The 20,027-nt window shown below is 38.3% G+C and overlaps 1 protein-coding gene across 8 annotated transcripts in view; it reads right to left on the bottom strand.

Annotated features, from left to right (window-relative positions):
- LOC115214286 (fatty acid amide hydrolase 1) overlaps nt 1-20,027 on the bottom strand; it is a 67,504-nt gene that overhangs the window by 37,190 nt on the left and 10,287 nt on the right. For 3 of the 8 annotated variants that reach the window (XM_036504602.1, XM_029783438.2, XM_029783435.2), the window contains exons 2-5: nt 8,379-8,612; nt 4,421-4,534; nt 2,408-2,464; nt 807-896 (exon numbers count right to left, since the gene is read on the bottom strand). In XM_036504602.1, the coding sequence (XP_036360495.1) occupies nt 807-896; nt 2,408-2,464; nt 4,421-4,534; nt 8,379-8,606 (489 nt within the window). In that variant the 5' untranslated portion in view covers nt 8,607-8,612. Of the gene's footprint in view, nt 1-806; nt 897-2,407; nt 2,465-4,420; nt 4,535-8,378; nt 8,613-11,740; nt 11,854-16,279; nt 16,372-16,412; nt 16,625-20,027 lie in introns of those variants that run through there. The other 5 variants (XM_029783434.2, XM_036504601.1, XM_036504604.1 and 2 more) reach the window with 5 other exon arrangements.

The raw sequence follows: 20,027 nt of genomic DNA on the forward strand, positions 1-20,027 counted from the left end.
AGCTAAATCTCCTTCAAATTACACCTTGTTGTCTTAAAAGCTAAGAAATGACAAAAGGAATACTGTAATCCTAGATACACTGTGACAGGAGAAAAACAAAAGTAGGAATATCATGAATGGAACTTAGTGATCATAAAATTGCTATTGTTGTTTAGCTCCTGGTCAGCCTTGATCAAGCAGACTTATGGTCAAAGGCATTCTGGCCATGACCATCTGATACTTTTACATATGAAGAACAACATAGTCAACCCCATTCTTCTTAATTTAAAATATTAGAGTATAATTTGAGAGTGATTTGTTGGTTACTTCTTGTAGGCTGAGTGACTGCAGAAATTACCTCATTGGTTCATATGGTAACATGTACTGCAGTCCAGTGGAGAATGTAGCAATGAAAATAACCAGCTTTTAACCCAGGGATGAGGAAATTTTTTTCTCTCTTTTCTTCTATTCTTTCCTCTCCAATCCCACAATCCTCATTATGCTCATACATTATAGGCAATGACTGAGTAGACCTTTTCCAGAACAGCTCTCATTGCAGTTACCAAATATAACTGGTATTAACAGCCTTGATAACGACTATTGGGACATCTACTTAGCCATTGTCAGTTCTTGAATGCTATTACCAACTATTATCTATGTTGGTTATAGGCCTACCTGTCCATACAAGCAAACTGTAGATTGAACAATGTACTCCCATGGAACTGAGTTGTCTTAGAAAAGAGATTAAGATTCACTTCACAGTTGTATTGTAGCAGTCACTAAACGAAGAAAAGTTACTAAAAATTAACTTTCAAATAAAAACCAACCTTGTGGAATATGGTTTCTTTCAGACTAATTGGAATTCCATGGAGAGGTTTGGTCACAGATGGTTGAGCATCACATTTCAGTGCTAATTCCTGAGTAAAAAACAAATAAGATCATTAATACTTATTTTGCATTTAAACTATGATCTCTGATAGATCAAGGAAATGTTTATTGTATCATCATTGCTATATAAGTTAAAATCTAGAACTGAGGAAATTGTAGGTCTGTGTCAGTAAAAAATAATTCATGAAGGAGTATAAAAATTTAAATAAATGTGGTTACTACGAAGAGAGAAAGAGATCTGTACTTTCAGATTAAGGGTCTTTAATGAAGAAAGGAGGGTTCTGTGTGTTGTGGTTGAATTATAACCAGAAAGTCTTATTACAATATGGTTGTGTGGTTGATAAGTTCCTTTGTAGTTGTGTAATTCCAAGTTCAATTCCACAACATGATATTTGGGTTAACATGTAAAAAAAGGAAGAACTCTGTAATTTTAAATTAAAGGTCTTTATTGAAGAAGGGAGAGTTCTGTGTGCTGTAGCTGAATTATAACCAGCATGGTACCTGGGACCAATGTCATCTACAGTTGTCTTGAGTCAATCTAGGCAACAGGTGAGTGCACATTTAAACATAAATGACAGCAGAGATCATTGAGTGTTGTTGGATCTGTATGCATACAAATATCTTATACTGGTTTCCTGATATGTGATCTACATAGATAGCAAGACTATCTTTTTGCAAATGTAATCAGCTCAGAGCTGTGGCCATACTGATGCACCACTGTTTTGCTACACAGTTTTTACTGAGATCCTCCTCCAATATGTGGCACTTGATGAAGAATGGGGTTTGATGTAGCTACCCTCATTTGCACCTCTTGCCGTGAAGTAGGTTCATCTGAGACTCTCAACAGGAAGAGGTCCAGCTTTGATTATAGTAGATTATTTCGGTAACCATGGGAGCTATGAAAAAAAATACAAAGCTCAGCATCACCACCAGATCATTCTACACATCTGTGTAATGTTTTGTGCAATTCCACCAAGCCATTTGACCATGAATCCCAAGGCAAGAAAGAATTGCCCATGTCAAATTTATACATGTGTGTGTATATATATATATATATATATATATATGACAGGCTTCTTTCAGTTTCCATCTACCAAATCCACTCACAAGGCTTTGGTCAGCCTGAAGCTATAGTAGAAGACACTTGCCCAAGGTGCCACTCAGTGGGACTGAACCCAGAACCATGTGGTTGGGATGCAAGCTTCTTACCATACAGCCACTCATGCATGCATGCATCCATCCATACATGTGTGTGTGTGTGTGTGTGTGTGTGTAACAGTCATTTACAACACTCATTCAAAGCACACACACACAATGTCAAGACAAAGAAGACCAATGGTCACATACTCACTTTCAAACACACATACATATATACATCACAGGCACAAAATACAGATGAAGAAAGAACTGTAGACACAAACAGTACAGGTAAGACTGGAAACAAACACAGGAATCTAGAGAACACTGTATGGCATAATACATAGCATATACATTGTGGTCTGCTTAGAAAACAAACACAGAATAGATCATGTCTCCTTACCTCAGCATCAGGAATTATAGCAACAATGCAGTTGATTTTCTCTTGAGCTTCAAGTGCCTACAGCAGAAAAATCAGAGATTATTAATGCTAAATATAGGTTCATAACATTGGCAAAAGGAAGGTTGTTTTGAGTGGTTAGGTACAATCGCTTAACAAACCTTCAGTATAAATGCAATATACCTTTTTACTTGTTTCAGTCATTTGACTGTGGCTGGCCAAGATGGAGCATAGCCTTTAGTTGAGCAAATCGACCCCAGGACTTATTCTTTGTAAGCCTAGTACCTACTATCTGTCTCTTTTGTCGAACAGCTAGGTTACGGGGACGTAAACACACCAGCATCAATTGTCAAGCGATGTTGGTGGGACAAACACAGACACACAAACATATACACACATAAATATATATATATACATATATACAAAGGGCATTTTTCAGTTCCCGTCTACCAAATCCACTCACAAATCTTTGGTCGGCACAAGGCTCTAGTAGAAGACACTTGACTAAGGCGCCACGCAGTGGGACTGAACCCAGAACCATGCGGTTCATAAGCAAGCTACTTACCACACATCCACTCCTATGCCTATATGCTGATTTTTGTTCATAACTTTTCTCAGTTTGGTCAGAATTTGATTCTTGTAAATTATAAACAGACAAGCTTGGCTGTGTGGTAAGAGGCTTTCTTCCTAACCACATAGTACTGGGTTCAGTCTCGCTGTGTAGCACCTTGGGCAAGTGTCTTCTACTATGGCCTCAGGCCAACCAGCGCCATGTGAGTGGATTTGGTAGATGGAAATTAGAAGAAGCCCGTCATATATATGCTTCGGTGAATTTTAGTCAAAGGAATCAAAGCCACTATATATTTTCTTTGTAAAGCCTGATAGCTATTCTGTCGATCTCTTTTGCCAATTACTAAGTTACAGGGACATAAACACACCAACACCAGTTGTCAAGTGGTGATGGGGGACAAACACAGACCAGACACAAAGACACACACACATATTTATATATGTGTCTGCATGTATACATATATACATACATTCCATCCTGTGCCTGTGAAATCTTGTATCCCTGCCGTAAGGCTTTACTTCCACACACGCCTGCTTAATTTAATTCTTCCTTGGTCGAAAGACACCTCTTGTTATGTACTGTTATTTGTATTTGTGTAACATTCTTTGTTTTTTTCCTGCCATTTTTTCGTATACATTCCATGCTTTCTTCCAAGGAATCAAATGCTCTTAGCTTAGTTTTTCCTTGGGGTTGACCAGATTGGAGCAATCTCGAGTATAACCAGCTGAAATTGCAAAGATAATCTGGAACTCGACTGAGAAAAGAAAACTCCAAATGACCTGTCCTTGTTTTCTTTGTATTGCCTATCTGAATGCTTTGTTGTCCCATTTTTGTATCACCTAACTGTCTGAATGTTTTGCAGTCTTGTCCATTTTGCATTTATATATATATATACATATACACATAGACACAAACACACTTGATAGGTTTCTTTCAGTTTCCATCTACCAAATCTACTCACAAGGCTTTGGTCAGCCTGAGGCTATAGTAGAAGACACTTTCCCAAGATTCTATGCAGTGAGACTGATCCTGGAACCATGTGATTAGGAAGGAAACTTCTTACCACACGGCCAGGCTTGCTCTTCCTTCCGTAGAAGAAAAAATTCAAATCGGATCATGTTAACAGCAAAAATTATTTACATTAAAAAGGTGCTTTTTTTCTATGAAAATTCCTATTTTTTATGGGTTTTTTACTGTGGTGTCGCCATTTTTCGGTGTATTTCAACCAGAAAAATGTCACTTAAAGAGAATAACAAGCTATATAATGCAAAATTTTTACTTTTCAAAAATTCTAATTCTAAAGGGTCAAAACAAACCTGAACAACGCCGGGTGATACTGCTAGTAGTGAAAAAATTTTGAGTGGATATATTCAGGGAGTTAAAAACCAATTAATGAATGGCTTTAAAAAAAAAACACAACATAAAATAAATAAAAATTAAACAACCTTGAACTGATAAGCACGAAGGACATCAATGGCTTTTAATGAGCGATCTTTGAGAAACTTCTGCAGATTGACAATATCCAGTGATAGAATTTTGTTCCTCATCTCTAAAGTCAGCTGAAAGAGAAGAACAGAAGGAAAATTAAATCTTGTATGGAAAAGAGTGAAAAATAAGAAATGAATTCCTTAATATTTCAAATATTGTTTTGTTTCCACCTTGAATTATGAATTTGATTCTTGACTCACTACGGAATTTGCTTCCTAGCCACATGCTTTCAGGTTCAATCTCACAGTGTGGCACCTTAGACAAGTATCCTCTGCTACAGCCCCAGGCCAACCAAAACCTTGTCGATTGGCTTTGGTAGATGAAAAATGAAAGAAGCTCATCATATATATCTCTCTCTATATAAACGGCAGTTTGTCTGTGCGTGTTTCTGTGTGTCTGTTTTCTCGTACCCTCACCCTGACCACGGCTTTCAACCGATTCTGATGAACTTGACACACACATAGCCCAATGTCATAATTCAAAACTAACGCAGCGAAAATTTTGAAAAGTTCCCCCAGTTCTGAAAAAATCGATAAATTCGACATGGGGTCGAGAATAAAAAAAAACAAACCCCAGACTGTCTAGGGGACGCAACTCAACCTTTTTTTACTCTCAAAAAAAAATTTACCATCATTTTTTTTCCATTTTTTTGCTATTTTTTGGCTATAACTCTCTAAAAATGCTTTATAGTTATTTCCCTTACAAACCTGAGCAACGCCGGGCGATACTGCTAGTTTAATATATATGTGTGTGAAGGCAAATGGTTTGGTGGTTAGAGTGTCAGACTCACAATCATGACGTAGTGAACTCAATTCCCCAACCAGGCTGTGTATGGTGTTCTTGAGCAAGACACTTTATTCCACATTGCTCCAGTTCACTCAGCTGTAGAAATGAGTTGCAACATCACTGGTGCCAAGCTGTATCGACCTTTGCCTTTCTCTAGGATAACACTGGTGGTGTGGAGAGGAGAGACTGCTATGCATGGGTGACAGCTGGTCTGCCACAAACAACCTTGCCCAGACTTGTGCCTCGGAGGGGAATTTTCTAGGTGCAATCCCATGGTCATTCATGACCAAAGGAGGTCTTTTACTTTTTATATGAGTGTGTGTGTGTGTGTGTACACATGCACGTATGTGATGCTTTGCTTTGACTGTACATGATAGTTGTAAACAAATGTTACCATCATGCAAGCAGTGTCCTCCATTCATCTTCCATGAAGACATGTCTGGTTAAGGGAATTATTACCTTCCTTGGAAGCCAGTTGAGGAATGACAACAGGTAGGGCATGTGGCTGTAGAACATCTGCCTCAACAAAATTCTGACTGACCCATTCAAGCATGGAAAAGTGAATGCTATGACGATGATGATGATGATGATGATGACAATGGTGAAGATGATAATGACGATAAGCAACGTTATGGTAGGGTCAACTAAGTATTTTTTATAAAATTCTGCCCTTTTATTTGCTAGAAGAGAGCTTAATTTGAGTTGCCATTAAATTTGAGTCACCATTAAATGTAAACCATTAAATCTTTCACCAGTTCCCTTTCTCTTTAGCACTTTCATCATGAGCCATTTTCTCTCTTTTCAGTGAATCAACAAGAGAATCGCTATGCAGTCATTTAACCTGATAGAAGCAGTAGCCAAATTTTCTTCAAATCACACTCTACAATCTTGCCTTTATAACCCCTAAAATATCTATATGCAGAAACAATTATTTGTTGCTTTTTGTAAGCTTATTTAACACTAGGTAAACTTATCATCATCACCATCATCCTTGTTTAACGTCTGCCTTCCATGCTGACATGGGTTGGATGGTTTGACAGGAGCCGGTGCAGGCAGAAGACTGCATCAGACTTCTGTGTCTGTTTTGGCATGGTTTTTGCAGCTGGATTCTCCTCCTAACACCAACCACCCCACAGAGTGAACTGAGTACTTTTTATGTGGCACCAGCCCAGGCAAGGTCAGTTTTGGCATGATCTTTACAGCTAGATGCCTTTTCCAAATGCCAACCACTTCACAGCATGGACTGGATGCTTTTTACATAGCACCAGCACTGGCAGGGTCACCAAGTAACTTTCAAGACAAAGATCTTTTCAGAGGGGTGGTGGCATTGCAGGAGCTGATCTTGTATCACCTGATGAAAGGTTAGAGTGTGACAGAGAGAGACAGACAGAAGCAGGTGTCTTAATATAAACTGCTTGATATGACTACATTTTATTACACACACACACACACACATATGCATATAATACCAAAATATCAATAATCATGCAAAACCTACCAGGTATTATAATCCCTTACACATAAGTGGCGCAGGAGTGGCTGTGTGGTAAGTAGCTTGCCTACCAACCACATGGTTCCGGGTTCAGTCCCACTGCGTGGCACCTTGGGCAAGTGTCTTCTACTATAGCCTCGGGCCGACCAAAGCCTTGTGAGTGGATTTGATAGACGGAAACTGAAAGAAGCCCGTCGTATATATGTATATATATATGTGTGTGTGTGTGTGTGCGTGTATGTTTGTGTGTCTGTGTCTGTCCATCTAGCATTGCTTGACAACCGATGCTGGTGTGTTTATGTCCCCGTCACTTAGCGGTTCGGCAAAAAGAGACCGATAGAATAAGTACTGGGCTTACAAAAAGAATAAGTCCCGGGGTCGAGTTGCTCGATTAAAGGCGGTGCTCCAGCATGGCCACAGTCAAATGACTGAAACAAGTAAAAGAGTATAATAATGTTTAAATGTAAAAAGTCCTTAGAGCTCATCCAACTTTTCTATTTCATCATTTTCTTTCCACAACAACAAAGTATTAGAAGCATCAAGGATTATAAATAATAAGTGTTATAGGATTAAACAGAAATTAATGCACTGGACAATATAATCCCTGATATACAAAAGCACAACAGTGACTTCTCATTTCCTGTGCTAATAACCTATTACATGAAACAAGGGATGTGTTCAATAACTCACTTTAGTACAGGAGTCACAAAACATTAAACATTCATCTCTCCCCAAACACAACATATTTTAACTTGACTCTTATAAAATAACTAGTTTGGTTTAGGAAGCCTTTGAGAATTGCAAATCAACAATTTTAGAATGTAGATATGACTTCTCTACAAATATCTCATCAGTTACTATTAATGTTTCTTAACTGTCATTTTATTTTAAACTAGATTAAAAGCCACACTTTTAAACCAGCTCCAGTGGAAGGCTAATTAGACCCAAAACTGAAAAGAGCTAAATTATCATGACTATAATACATCTATAATGGCTATATGCCCCAGTGGTGTTTGATCAGAAGTTATGGATGGATGAGAATTAATTCTGTAATGCTATCATTCTATTATTCCAGTCTAAATTTGAATTCCAACTGTTGGCTAATTTGTCCCAAAGTTCTTATCTCGACGTAAAATTAATAAAGCGAATGTCATTTATTTCCCCCCTTGATCTCTGACATCATCTGACAAATGCCACCAAGATGGTGTGAATCAGCCAAGCTTTACCTGCTAGAAATAGCAACCCAAATGCTTTTAATTCAGATCTCAATGCTGCATGTTCAAGAACCAAATAAACAGATTTTCAATCCCAGGATCATTCTGATTCTGGAAAATGGATGTTAAATGATGATGATGATGATGACGATGACAATAACAAGAATGATGGGAGAGAAAAAAGAAAAGCAAATAAGAGTAAAGGAAAAATCTATCTTTCTTCACTCAGCTGATCATTGGAACATACTGGAAGATTTCATTTATTTCCTGATCAAAGACATTCCGGCTGTGACCAACCCAACATTTATGTTCTTTCAGTAACATTAAATCTTGCATTGTTTTATTTGATTATTCAATAAGAAAGACAGAGAAAAGAGATGTGAGAGAAAAATAAATACAGAAAATTATATTTCAAATACTTACACCTGAATTCTGTAGCCTTTGTTTTAGACATTTCAGCTGTTCTGCACGTTTAGAGCGGGCATCTCTCATAGCTCTTTTGACCTTTAGGTGCATGCGTACTCTGTTGAATATAGTGAACAGAATGGCAGAACCTGACACAAATAGGATTGCATAAATGCTTGGTTCTAGATAAGTCTGCACCTCTTCGGGTATATAGAGATCATAGTATTTCTGAAGTGCGTCTCCCATCTTTCCCTGGAAATAAAGACATATGTTAACTCTTTAGTAGATAGATTACTCGGTCAAATGTAATGTTTATTTATTCACATCATTTTGAACAAATCCTGTATTATCTCATAGCTTCATAGTCTCAATGATATGATAATGTATTTTTGGAATAACATTTTGGAAATAAAAATTTCCACAAAAATCAAATGAAAATTGTAGTTAAGATACCCGTGCTGGTGGCACGTAAAAAGCACATCCGAGCATGGTTGATGTCAGCTCCGCCTGACTGACATCTGTGTCGGTGACACATAAAAAGTACCAACCGATTGTGGCCGTTTGCCAGCCACCTCTGGCCCCTGTGCCGGTGGCTTGTAAAATGCACCCACTACACTCACGGAGTGATTAGCATTAAGAAGGGCATCCAGTTGTAGAAACAGTGCCAGATCAGACTGCAGCCTGGCGCAGCCTCCTGGCTTCCCAGACCCCGGTCGAGCCATCCAATCCCTGCTAGCAATGGAAAACGGACGTTAAACGATGATGACGATGATTGTAGGGTACATATGAGATGCCAGTTATAACCAGTTTGAACATAAAATAAGTAGAATATTTGGGCCGGATTTGGCCGATTTAAATGCTAAAGGGTTAATAAAAACAAGATTGAATGTGATACAAGCTTAACAAAATATTTTACACAATATCAATTCCAAGCCTTCCATGCTAGCATGGGTTGGACAGTTTTGACAGATGCTAACCAGGCAGAAGACTGTACCAGACTTTTGTCTGTTTTGGGCATGGTTTTTATGGCAAGATGCCCCTCCAAACTCCAAGCACCTCAGAGTGGACAGAGTGCTTTTTATATGGCACCAGCACAGGCGAGGACAGTTTTGGCTTAGATTTTGCAGCAGGATGCCCTTCTTAACAACAACCACTTTACAGTGTGGACTGGGTGCTTTTTATGTAGCACCACCTTTCCACACACCAACCAGCTTGCAGAGTGGACTGAATGTTTGTATGTGGCACCAGCACAGACGAGGTCAGTTTTGGCATGGTTTTTACTGCTTGATGCCCTTCCAAATGCCAACCACTTTACAGTGTGGACTGGATGCTCTTTACATGAGACTATGTACATAAATCATTGTATGGTTAAAAAGTTCACTTCACAACCACGAGATTTCAAGTTCAGTTCCATTCTGAAGTATCTTGGGTATGTGCCTTCTTCAATGGCCTTGTGCTGACCAATGTCTTGTAAGTGGAAATTGAGATTGGAACTGTATGTAAACTCAACCTGTGTGTATGTGTGCATTGTGTTCTTGTATATGTTTGTGTGTGTAATGTGTGTGTGTATATAGTGTGTGTATGTGTTCGTGTGTGTGTGTATGTGTGTGTGTATGTGCATGCATGCATGTGTAATGTTTGTAGTGTGTGTGCATGTGCATACAAATGTGCATGTATGTAGACATTATGATCAGTCCCTCCTTCTGCACTCCCAAGGAGCAGCAGAATAAAACAAAACAATCCCTTACTTGAAAAACAGGTTAAATGTTGATGTCAGGAAGGGCATCCAGCCATAAAAATGCTGCAACAAATAAGTGCCCACCCAACCAATGCTAGCATGGAAAAGAGCATATCAAACAAATGAACAAACAAACAAAACAAATATATTCTTTTACTGGTTTTAAAAGAATGGACTACCTTCAAGGATTTTAGTCAATTATATTGATCACTTTTACCATAGGCATATCACCCAAAGATGAAGACAAGACAACAATGCTATCATGTTGAGGAACAGAGCTAGCTTTGGACAATCAATGAGGGATCTTTACCTTTTGACCTACAGATTTAAAAAATAATTTTTTGTAACTAAACACTTTCAAACTTCGGACACTGGTAGAATGTGTCATATAAAACATGTTTTACTCTTAGCATTTTTGAGAAAAACTTATATTTATGAAGTAATTTCACCTTAAAGTTCTCATATTTCGGTAATTTCAACCAATCAATGACGTGTATTCAACTGAATAAAATTACTGCTGTTGTTTGCCAACAAGAACTTCCAGCGATGTATATTTCATCCACAGACCAAATCCTGCACCTGGTGCAAAGTCCCATCCAGACCTAGGGTGATGTGGTGGTGGAGCGATGCTGTAGACAAGGCCATTAGAGCAAAGAAACAGGCCTGGAAGGACTGGAAGCTTTGGGGTAGCAGGGAATTTATCAGATAGTCAGAAAGGAAGCTAGGAAACAGGTGTATCTAGTCAGGGGAGAAATAGAAAAGAAGTTTTCCTATGTTCAGCAATGTGAGGACCAGAGACTTGAAGTGTTTCAGATTGCAAGACAGTGTGTGAGAGAAAATCATGATGTCATAGGAGAAAAATGTATCTGCTTGAATGGTGGTGCACTTGCATTTAATGATTCTGCAAAGGAAGGAGCTTGGAAATGTCATTATGAAAAGCTGCTAAACGTGGAGAATAAACAGAAGGAGAGTTTGCCAAATGTTGACCCAACTGAGGGACCAGCTATCTGAATCAACAATAGCTTAGTAGATAAAGCAATAAAGAGCATGCATGCAGATAGGGAAATTAAGTGCATGCAGACAGATGTGGAAGCGCAATGGCCCAGTGGTTAGGACAGTGGACTCACAGTTGGAGATCGCGGTTTCGATTCCCAGACTGGGCGTTGTATTTATTGAGCGAAAACACCTAAAGCTCCATGAGACTCCAGCAGGGGGTGGTGGCAACCCCTGTTGTACTCTTTTGCCTCAACTTTCTCTCACTCTTTCTTCCTGTTTCTTGAGTAACACTGCAATGGACTGGCATCCCATCCAGCTGGGGGGAACACATACGCCACAGAAACCGGTAAACCGAGCCCATGAGCCTGGCTAGGCTCGAAAAGGGCGCATAAATAAAAAAAAACATAAGACAGGGAAAGGCCCCAGCCCATCAGGAATCACAGCTGAAATTTTAGAAGTATTATATCATAATGGTATCACTAGAAGTGAACCATGTTTTTGATATGTAAAGCTTTTGTAAGCAAGCATTAACACAGACAGTTAAACAGGCATTGAGTTATTCAGATTCACCTTTTACTAACCTGTTGAATTAGCTCATATAATATCAATAAATAAAGGACAGAGACAAACATGAGGATTTACTTACGACAACCTGCATTTAGTTGTAGGCAGTTATATGTTGTATTCTCTAAGGCTAGAATATTAACTGATGGTAACTGACACAAATAAGCATGGAAAACATGGATAAATTTTGCAGTAAAATGTGAGGTTTACAAAATAGTATTAAATTAAACAGGATAATTGATGTGTAATGACTTTAATGAGACAGTGAAGTAATTATTATACTAACATGAAATGATGATGATGAGAGAAATTTTCCTTCTCACATGATAAATTACAACAACAAAATTATGTGTAATTATACAAATGTATATCAGTAATTATGTAAGTTATCAAGGACTGAAATTTATACAGGTCCAGCTGGTTAAATATTAGAAATACAAGATTAATTAGCAGCATTATGCCTGACATGGAGATACGAGTGTACTAAACGACAATCACAAAGAATCGAGGTTTTCTGGTGGGGGGAAGGGTTGTGCCTATTCATACAAGTTTTTCTTTTCATACTACTAATGTTATCTAAAAGAAAAGCCTTCATTTTAGGGCTGATACAGCTTGGCACCAGCACCACCACTGATGTTGCTATCAGAGCACCAAGAACCAGAGAAGATATACTACAAAGCATCTAGTCTGATGCTTTAATAGTTCCACCAATTCACTCCCTTAGATCGGTCATTTCTTATTATTGACCTTAAACAAACAAAAGTAAAGTTGACACCAGTGACATCTGAATACAGAATGCAAAAATTCAGAAGAAATACTGCAAAGTATTCTATCCAAAGCTCTATCAATTCTACTAGTAAGATAATCATTAAAACATTAAAAAAAATTCACATTCTCTCTTTACTCACTTTTACTTGTTTCAGTCATTTGACTGCAGCCAAGTCGACCCCAGGACTTATTCTTTGAAAGCCTAGTACTTACTCTATCAGTCTCTTTTGCCGAACTGCTATGTTACGGGGATGCAAACACACCAGCATCAGTTGTCAAGCAATGTTGGGGGGACAAACACAAACACACAGACACACACAGATATATAGATATATATATATATATATATATATATATAGGTGAGAAAGTTGGTGTGTGAAAGCACGTGGTTGAATATATAGAAAATAGTAAAAAGTGAAAAAACTACAGAAGGCTTGTTTTGAAAGGTTAAAAAATATATTTGAGTTATTATGTCAGAAGAATGTTATAAAATTTGTTCATACAGTGACATACTTTTTGAAGAAATGACTCGAGTTTCAGGGTATTGACCTGTCATCGGCGTGTGACAATCACAGTTGTCGACAACTGTGATTGTCACACGCCGATGACAGGTCAATACCCTGAAACTCGAGTCATTTCTTCAAAAAGTATGTCACTGTATGAACAAATTTTATAACATTCTTCTGACATAATGACTCAAATATATTTTTTAACCTTTCAAAACAAGCCTTCTGTAGTTTTTTCACTTTTTACTATTTTCTATATATATATATACATATATATGATGGGCTTCTTTCAGTTTCCGTCTACCAAATCCACTCACAAGGCTTTGGTCAGCCCGATGCTATAGTAGAAGACACTTGCCCAAGGTGCCATGCAGTGGGACTGAACCTGGATCCATGTGGTTGGTAAGCAAGCTATTTACCACACAATCACATTGATCATATTTTGATTCTTAAAAATAGCCAATTTAAATTCACTAATTTTGGAAATATTGTATGATCCAATACTGGACAAAATCATTAATAGAATAGAAAGTTAAGTCCTGAGCAACTGATCCATCTAGAAAGACTCTATAAGCATATTAAACAGGGATTACCCTGGAGAATCGCATCTTTTGCAACAATGGCCTTACTGTTTGGTCAGAAGTATCCAGAAAGAAAATCGTTTAATCATGACATATCTATTGTGACATTACTATTTCATGCATTCACCTGAAGCTTGTAGTAAGGCGACCCAACTCTTCTTGACTAGAAGTGGACTAAGTATGCAGAGATAAAAAATTTTGAAAAGGATGGTCTTCACCAGCAGCCAAGACATTTTGGATCCTTGAACTCTTGTACATATTGATTAAGTCTTCATGGATTCCAGTTCATGATTGTCAAATGTTATTTGAGTTCCCCAATAGGAAGAGCTCAACCATAAAACAGCCACTATAAGTAATTTTCTTTTGGAACAGTGTGCTCAAAGATTTACTGCCAAACAACATTCCAAAATATCTTGATAATAATGTGTTGTCAATTACAGAAAATTGGCTGTATCCCTTACAAAATGCTGCCATATCATCTATAATTAAATGGACTTATGGAATGGATGATTTAAACACTCAAAGATGGGATTAAAAGACATTTTCACCCCATAGAGGAAACTTTGAGTTATTTTTATTCAGACTATATTTAAACTATTTCCCTCATGCAAACAGGTTAGAGTAACTTTCTGTTTTGATGTATCAGTTCCATACACCTTTTACTTAATCCTATTCCACAGATCATGAAATATGATATAAAAAAATAATGATTCAAAACCAGTATTGGTAAAGCTTTATAATGCAAGTTGGAAATAACATTGTTTTCATAGAGAGGGAACTTTGGCTCATGCAGACCCAAATCAGCCCCAAACTCCCTTAAATAAAAAAACCTTTTTGTCTGAAAATAATTAGAATTTTTCTTTTTCTTTCCATTTTTTTTCTTTTTTACCATAAAGACTTCATAGAGCCAAAAGAATTGACAAAAAATGAATAGTTTTTAATGAAATTTTCTACAAATGCACTACAGATTGTGTAGATTCTGATTATAAATTTGTTGAGAAAAATATCTTCTATGGGTGGGAAGAGGAGTTTCGGAAAATTCACACGAGACAGCTTTGTTTCCTTGTAACTTTCAGAAAAACGGATATTTTTCAATGAAATTTTCTAGAAATACTTTTCAGAGTCTGTAAATTACAATTATATCAGAATTTGATGTGAAAAGAAAAATAGTGAGTACACACATACTAACACACATCAAAATTCTTTCAGAAATTTCATGTTTATAGGTGCAGGAGTGGCTGTGTGGCAAGTAGTTTGCTTACCAGCCACATGGTTCTGGGTTCAGTCCCGCTGTGTGGCACCTTGGACAAGTGTCTTCTACTATAGCCTCGGGCCGACCAAAGCCTTGTGAGTGGATTTGGTAGATGGAAACTGAAAGAAGCCCAACGTATATATGTATATGTGTGTGTGTGTGTGTGTGCTTGTGTCTGTGTTCGTCCCCCCAACATCGTTTGATAACCGATGCTGGTGTGTTTACGTCCCCGTAACTTAGCGGTTCGGCAAAAGTGACTGATAGAATAAGTACTAGGCTTACAAAGAATAAATCGTGGGGTCGATTTGCTCGACTAAAGGCGGTGCTCCAGCATGGTCGCAATCAAATGACTGAAACAAGTAAAAGAGAGTAAAGATTTTTATTTGGTAGATATATGTGACGTGTGTCAGTATGTATACGTGCCCTACACAGTTTTTCAAATTCAGTTCTTTTACATTAAATTCTGATATAATCATAATCATATCTACACACTCTGAAAGGTATTTGTAGAAAATTTCACTAAAAATTACCCATTCTTCTATCTCGTGTGAATTTTCCGAAACTCCTCATCCCACATCTGAAGCGTATTTGTAGAAAATGTTATTAAAACAATATCCATTTTTCTGGAAAATACGAGGCAACAAAGTTAGGTGTGCACACATGTGTAAGAATGCCCCATAAAACAGACATGTGCATCTTTATTGTTATTTTTAAAAAAAAGGTAATGAGCAGGCAGAATCGCTAGAACTCCGGGCAAATTGTTTAGTGGCATTTTGTTGGTCTTTACGTTCCAAGTTCAAATTCCACCGCGGTCCATTTTGCCTTTCAGCCTTTCGGGTTTGATAAAATAAGGGCGAAGGTAAAAATACGCACACCACCCGTTTTCGGCGTAGTAAAAACCCTAACCCTAAACCTTAACCCTAAACACCGGGTGTACGTATTCTTTATCTTTGAGTGCTGGAGTCGATGTAATCTACTTCTGCCCTCCTGCGAAATTGCTAGCCTTGTACAGGAATTTGAAATTAATATTTTTAGCACACCGGACCAAATGCGGTTAAATTTTCGTGTAACACCCGCACGATTTTCACTAAGGAAAAAAAAATCTCGGATTTTTTGCGTGGAATCAAGTACCCTGACCTCGTAATATGTTGCAAATCCCATATTTTTGTTCGGAATTGGGGGGTGTTACACGAAAATTTTACCCTTCTCTGGGTCGATAAAATAAGTAGCAGTTGAGCACGGAGGTCGATGTGGTCGAGCAACTCTCTCTTCCCTCCAAATCTCAGGCTTTGTGTCTATAATAGAAAAGATTAATTTCTAAAGAAAATGAAAGCAATTCTTATCAGTCATACAAAACAACATCTGTGTAGAAAATTTGAAAGAAATATAACGTTATTGACATATGTACAAAGAGAGAGAAAGAGAAAGCTACATAGAGTGAAACGAAGAGGGGTGGGGGTTGCCAAAGAATAAAAGAGAACGAAAGAAAGAAAGAAAAAAAGAAACATACAAACATTTAAACAAGGACTCGACTTCTATTTCTAGCCCTCCTTTATAGCTTATTTTTATTCTGTCCTTTCATAGAAAGATTGCCCAAACATTTGATAAAAAAATGAACAAAAGCGGTCATCGACCACTTTGACATACTTAACAAGGGCGTCGTAGAGATCCTGTTGATTCGGTTTATATTCGGCGGTTTACTTTTCTTTCAACTTTCCCGGAAAATGGGACATTTTAGTATAAACATCCTTTTTCTGGGTAACAGTTAGTTTAACAGGAAAAAAAAAAAAAAAAAACGAAACCTTCGACCTTTAGGACGCAAGGTATATATTTCCAGACATAATTTTGGAATAAACAGCGTCCTCGACGCCGGGAAAATACAGTACACATGTACGCAAGCACGCAGACAGACAGGCAGGCATACAGACACATATACATAAGTATTCTCTTTTTTTACTCTTTTTACTTGTTTCAGTCATTTGACTGCGGTCATGCTGGAGCACCGCCTTTAATCGAGCAACTCGACCCCGGGACCTAAATTTTTAAGTAAGCCCAGTACTTATTCAATCGGTCTCTTTTGCCGAACCGCTAAGTGACGGGGACTTAAACACACCAGTATCGGTTGTCAAGCAATGCTAGGGGGACAAACACAGACACACAAACACATACACATACATATATATATATATATACATATATACGACGGGCTTCTTTCAGTTTCCGTCTACCAAATCCACTCACAAGGCTTTGGTCGGCCCGAGGCTATAGTAGAAGACACTTGCCCAAGGTGCCACGCAGTGGGACTGAACCCGGAACCATGTGGTTGGTAAACAAGCTACTTACCACACAGCCACTCCTACGCCTATATATGTTATTTATTAACTTTTTTTCTTTTTTAGTTTAATTTGAGTTCTGCTTGAGAGATTTCAAACCGGTTTTGCTAACAAAGCTAACAAAAGTGAGTCGTTGAACTTGTCGATGTATACACCGAAGTGTATGCATCGATATCGACCCCGGGTGGTCATTGGGACTATTCAAGAGGCCGGCATCATTGTCTCCATGTCTGCTCACCTCGATTTCTCTCATAGCCACCATTTACTCCACGAACACGAACTTAGTCCTCGGTAAAAGTTTCAGAGTGTAAGTTCAAATCATTTGAGCGCTGCTAAGTGTTTTTTTATATCGAGAATTTCTGGATTTCATCTGTTGGCTGGCTCGCTCTCTCTCTCTCTGTGTATGTATGTATGTATGTACATGTGTGTGTCGTTTGTACTTTTACTCTATTAATATATAAATGTTTATATATGTATATATAGTGGCTGTGTGGTAAGTATCTTGCTTACCAACCACATGGTTCCGGGTTCAGTCCCATTGCGTGGCACCTTGGGCTAGTGTCTTCTACTATAGCCTAGGGCCAACCAAAGCCTTGTGAGTGGATTAGGTAGACGGAAACTGAAAGAAGCCCATTGTATATATATATATATATATATATACATATGTATGTGCGTGTATATGTTTGTGTCTGTTTGTCCTCCTAACATCGCTTGACAACCGATGCTGGTGTGTTTACGTCCCCGTAACTTAGACACCGATAGAATAATTACTAGGCTTACAAAGAATAAGTCCTGGTGTCGATTTGTGCGGGGACGTAAACACACCAGCATCGGTTGTCAAGCGATGTTGGTGGGGGGACAAACACAGACACACAAATATATACACATGCATGTGTAATATATATATATATATATATATATATATATATATATATATATATATATATACATATATACGACGGGCTTCTTTCAGTTTCCGTCTACCAAGTCAACTCACAAGGCTTTGGTCGGCCCGAGGCTATAGTAGAAGACACTTGCCCAAGGTGCCGCGCAGTGGGACTAAACCCGGAACCATGTGGTTGGTAAGCAAGCTACTTTATTTCATAAAACTTGCAGACACTGTTGCAACCGAAATCTGGGGCTCCAATGGAGAATTCTGAAACTCTCGTTTTTACACGAATCAATTATCATATTGCATTGCTTTCTTTCCAGCACCAGAGCAGCCACCTGCGAAGGCCACTCTGGGCTTTCAATGCAATTCGCCTCCCTCAGGATCCGACTGTCCATTTCATTTTCGACAAAACAGTCGATAGCCCCTCCCTTGAGCTAGCAGAACATACATTCTTCACCACCTTCACTGGGAGGGGGCCCTCAACTCCCTCACTCGGTGGCACACATCCCACTGGCGAGGTCATATTTTTCCCACCCCTCCGGTGGCACACATCCCACCGAAGGGGTTTCGGAACATGCCGTCCCCGGCAATGCCCCGTTTTTCTTTTTCTTGTTCTTTTTTCCTTTTACGACGGGAGAGTGGAGTTCCTCCAACATCTCCGAAGAACCCTCCCTCGCTACCGCCGTCTCAGGATCCATGGGTGGGCAACCATTGTTGTCCCCCTTACAGCCACTCCTGCGCCTATAAATGTAGATAACGTACACAATGTCACATTTTAAACTTGAGAAAAGTCTCGGATAGTTTTACTGATCCACTGAAAATCTAAGCTTCTCCAGACTGATAGATAAACAGGTTAGTGTTTGCTTTAACACCCGGCCACTGAAGCAAAACCGAAAAAGTGTAAAAGGTGTAACAAAAAAAAAAAAGTGGGCATAGTTTCGGTTGTAGTAGCACAGATTTCCGTCGATTTCCGTAAAAAACTTTTATTTTTTTTACATAAGTAATGAGAGCGAAAGAGACTAAGAGGAAGCGGTTTTACGACGAGAAGGTTTCTCTTTGAAGTCGGCCTGTGTGTGTTTGATGGGGTGTGGGAGACAGACAGTATGTTGTGTAAGTGAAGTGCTTTTGTTAGTGTGCGAAGAGACAGACATACATATACACATACACCGAGTAAAAAATTACGATGAATCGGCCAAACATACATACATACACACACACACATACATAGATACATACACACACACACATACATACATACATACACACACACATACTTACACACACACACACACATAGATACATACACACACACACATACATGCAGACATACATATACACATACACCGAGTAAAAAATTACACTGAATCGACCATACATACATACACACATACATACATACACACACACACATACACAGATACATACACACACACACACATACATGCAGACATACATATACACATACACCGAGTAAAAAATTACGATGAATCGGCCATACATACATACATACACACACACATACTTACACACACACACATACATAGATACATACACACACACATACATGCATACATACATATACACATACACCGAGTAAAAAATCAGTTATCTCTCTCTTTCACACATTACTCTCTCTGTCTCTTCGCACACACTAACAGAAGCACTTCACTTACACAACATACTGTCTCCCACACCCCATCAAACACACACACACACACACATGTACATCAATGCTTCCCCTAGACGGTAACTTCAAAGACAAACTTCCCTCGTCATAAAATTGCTTCCTCTTAGTCTCTTTCGCTCTCATTACTTATGTAAAAAAATAAAAGTTTTTTTACGGAAATCGACGGAAATCTGAGCTACGACATGCGAAACTTCGCCAAAAAGTGTATTAAATGAATATGAAAACAAAAATTTGCGCCAAAAGTTTTGCCAAAAAAATTTTTTCCGAAGAGGTAGAGAGAAGACTTTCGAAGAGAAAAAAAAATCAGAAAAAGGAAGGAAGGAAGGGAAGATAGATAGATAGATAATGTA

The sequence above is a fragment of the Octopus sinensis genome, linkage group LG7 (assembly GCF_006345805.1).
Source record: "Octopus sinensis linkage group LG7, ASM634580v1, whole genome shotgun sequence".
NCBI classification, from domain to species: Eukaryota; Metazoa; Mollusca; class Cephalopoda; order Octopoda; family Octopodidae; genus Octopus; species Octopus sinensis.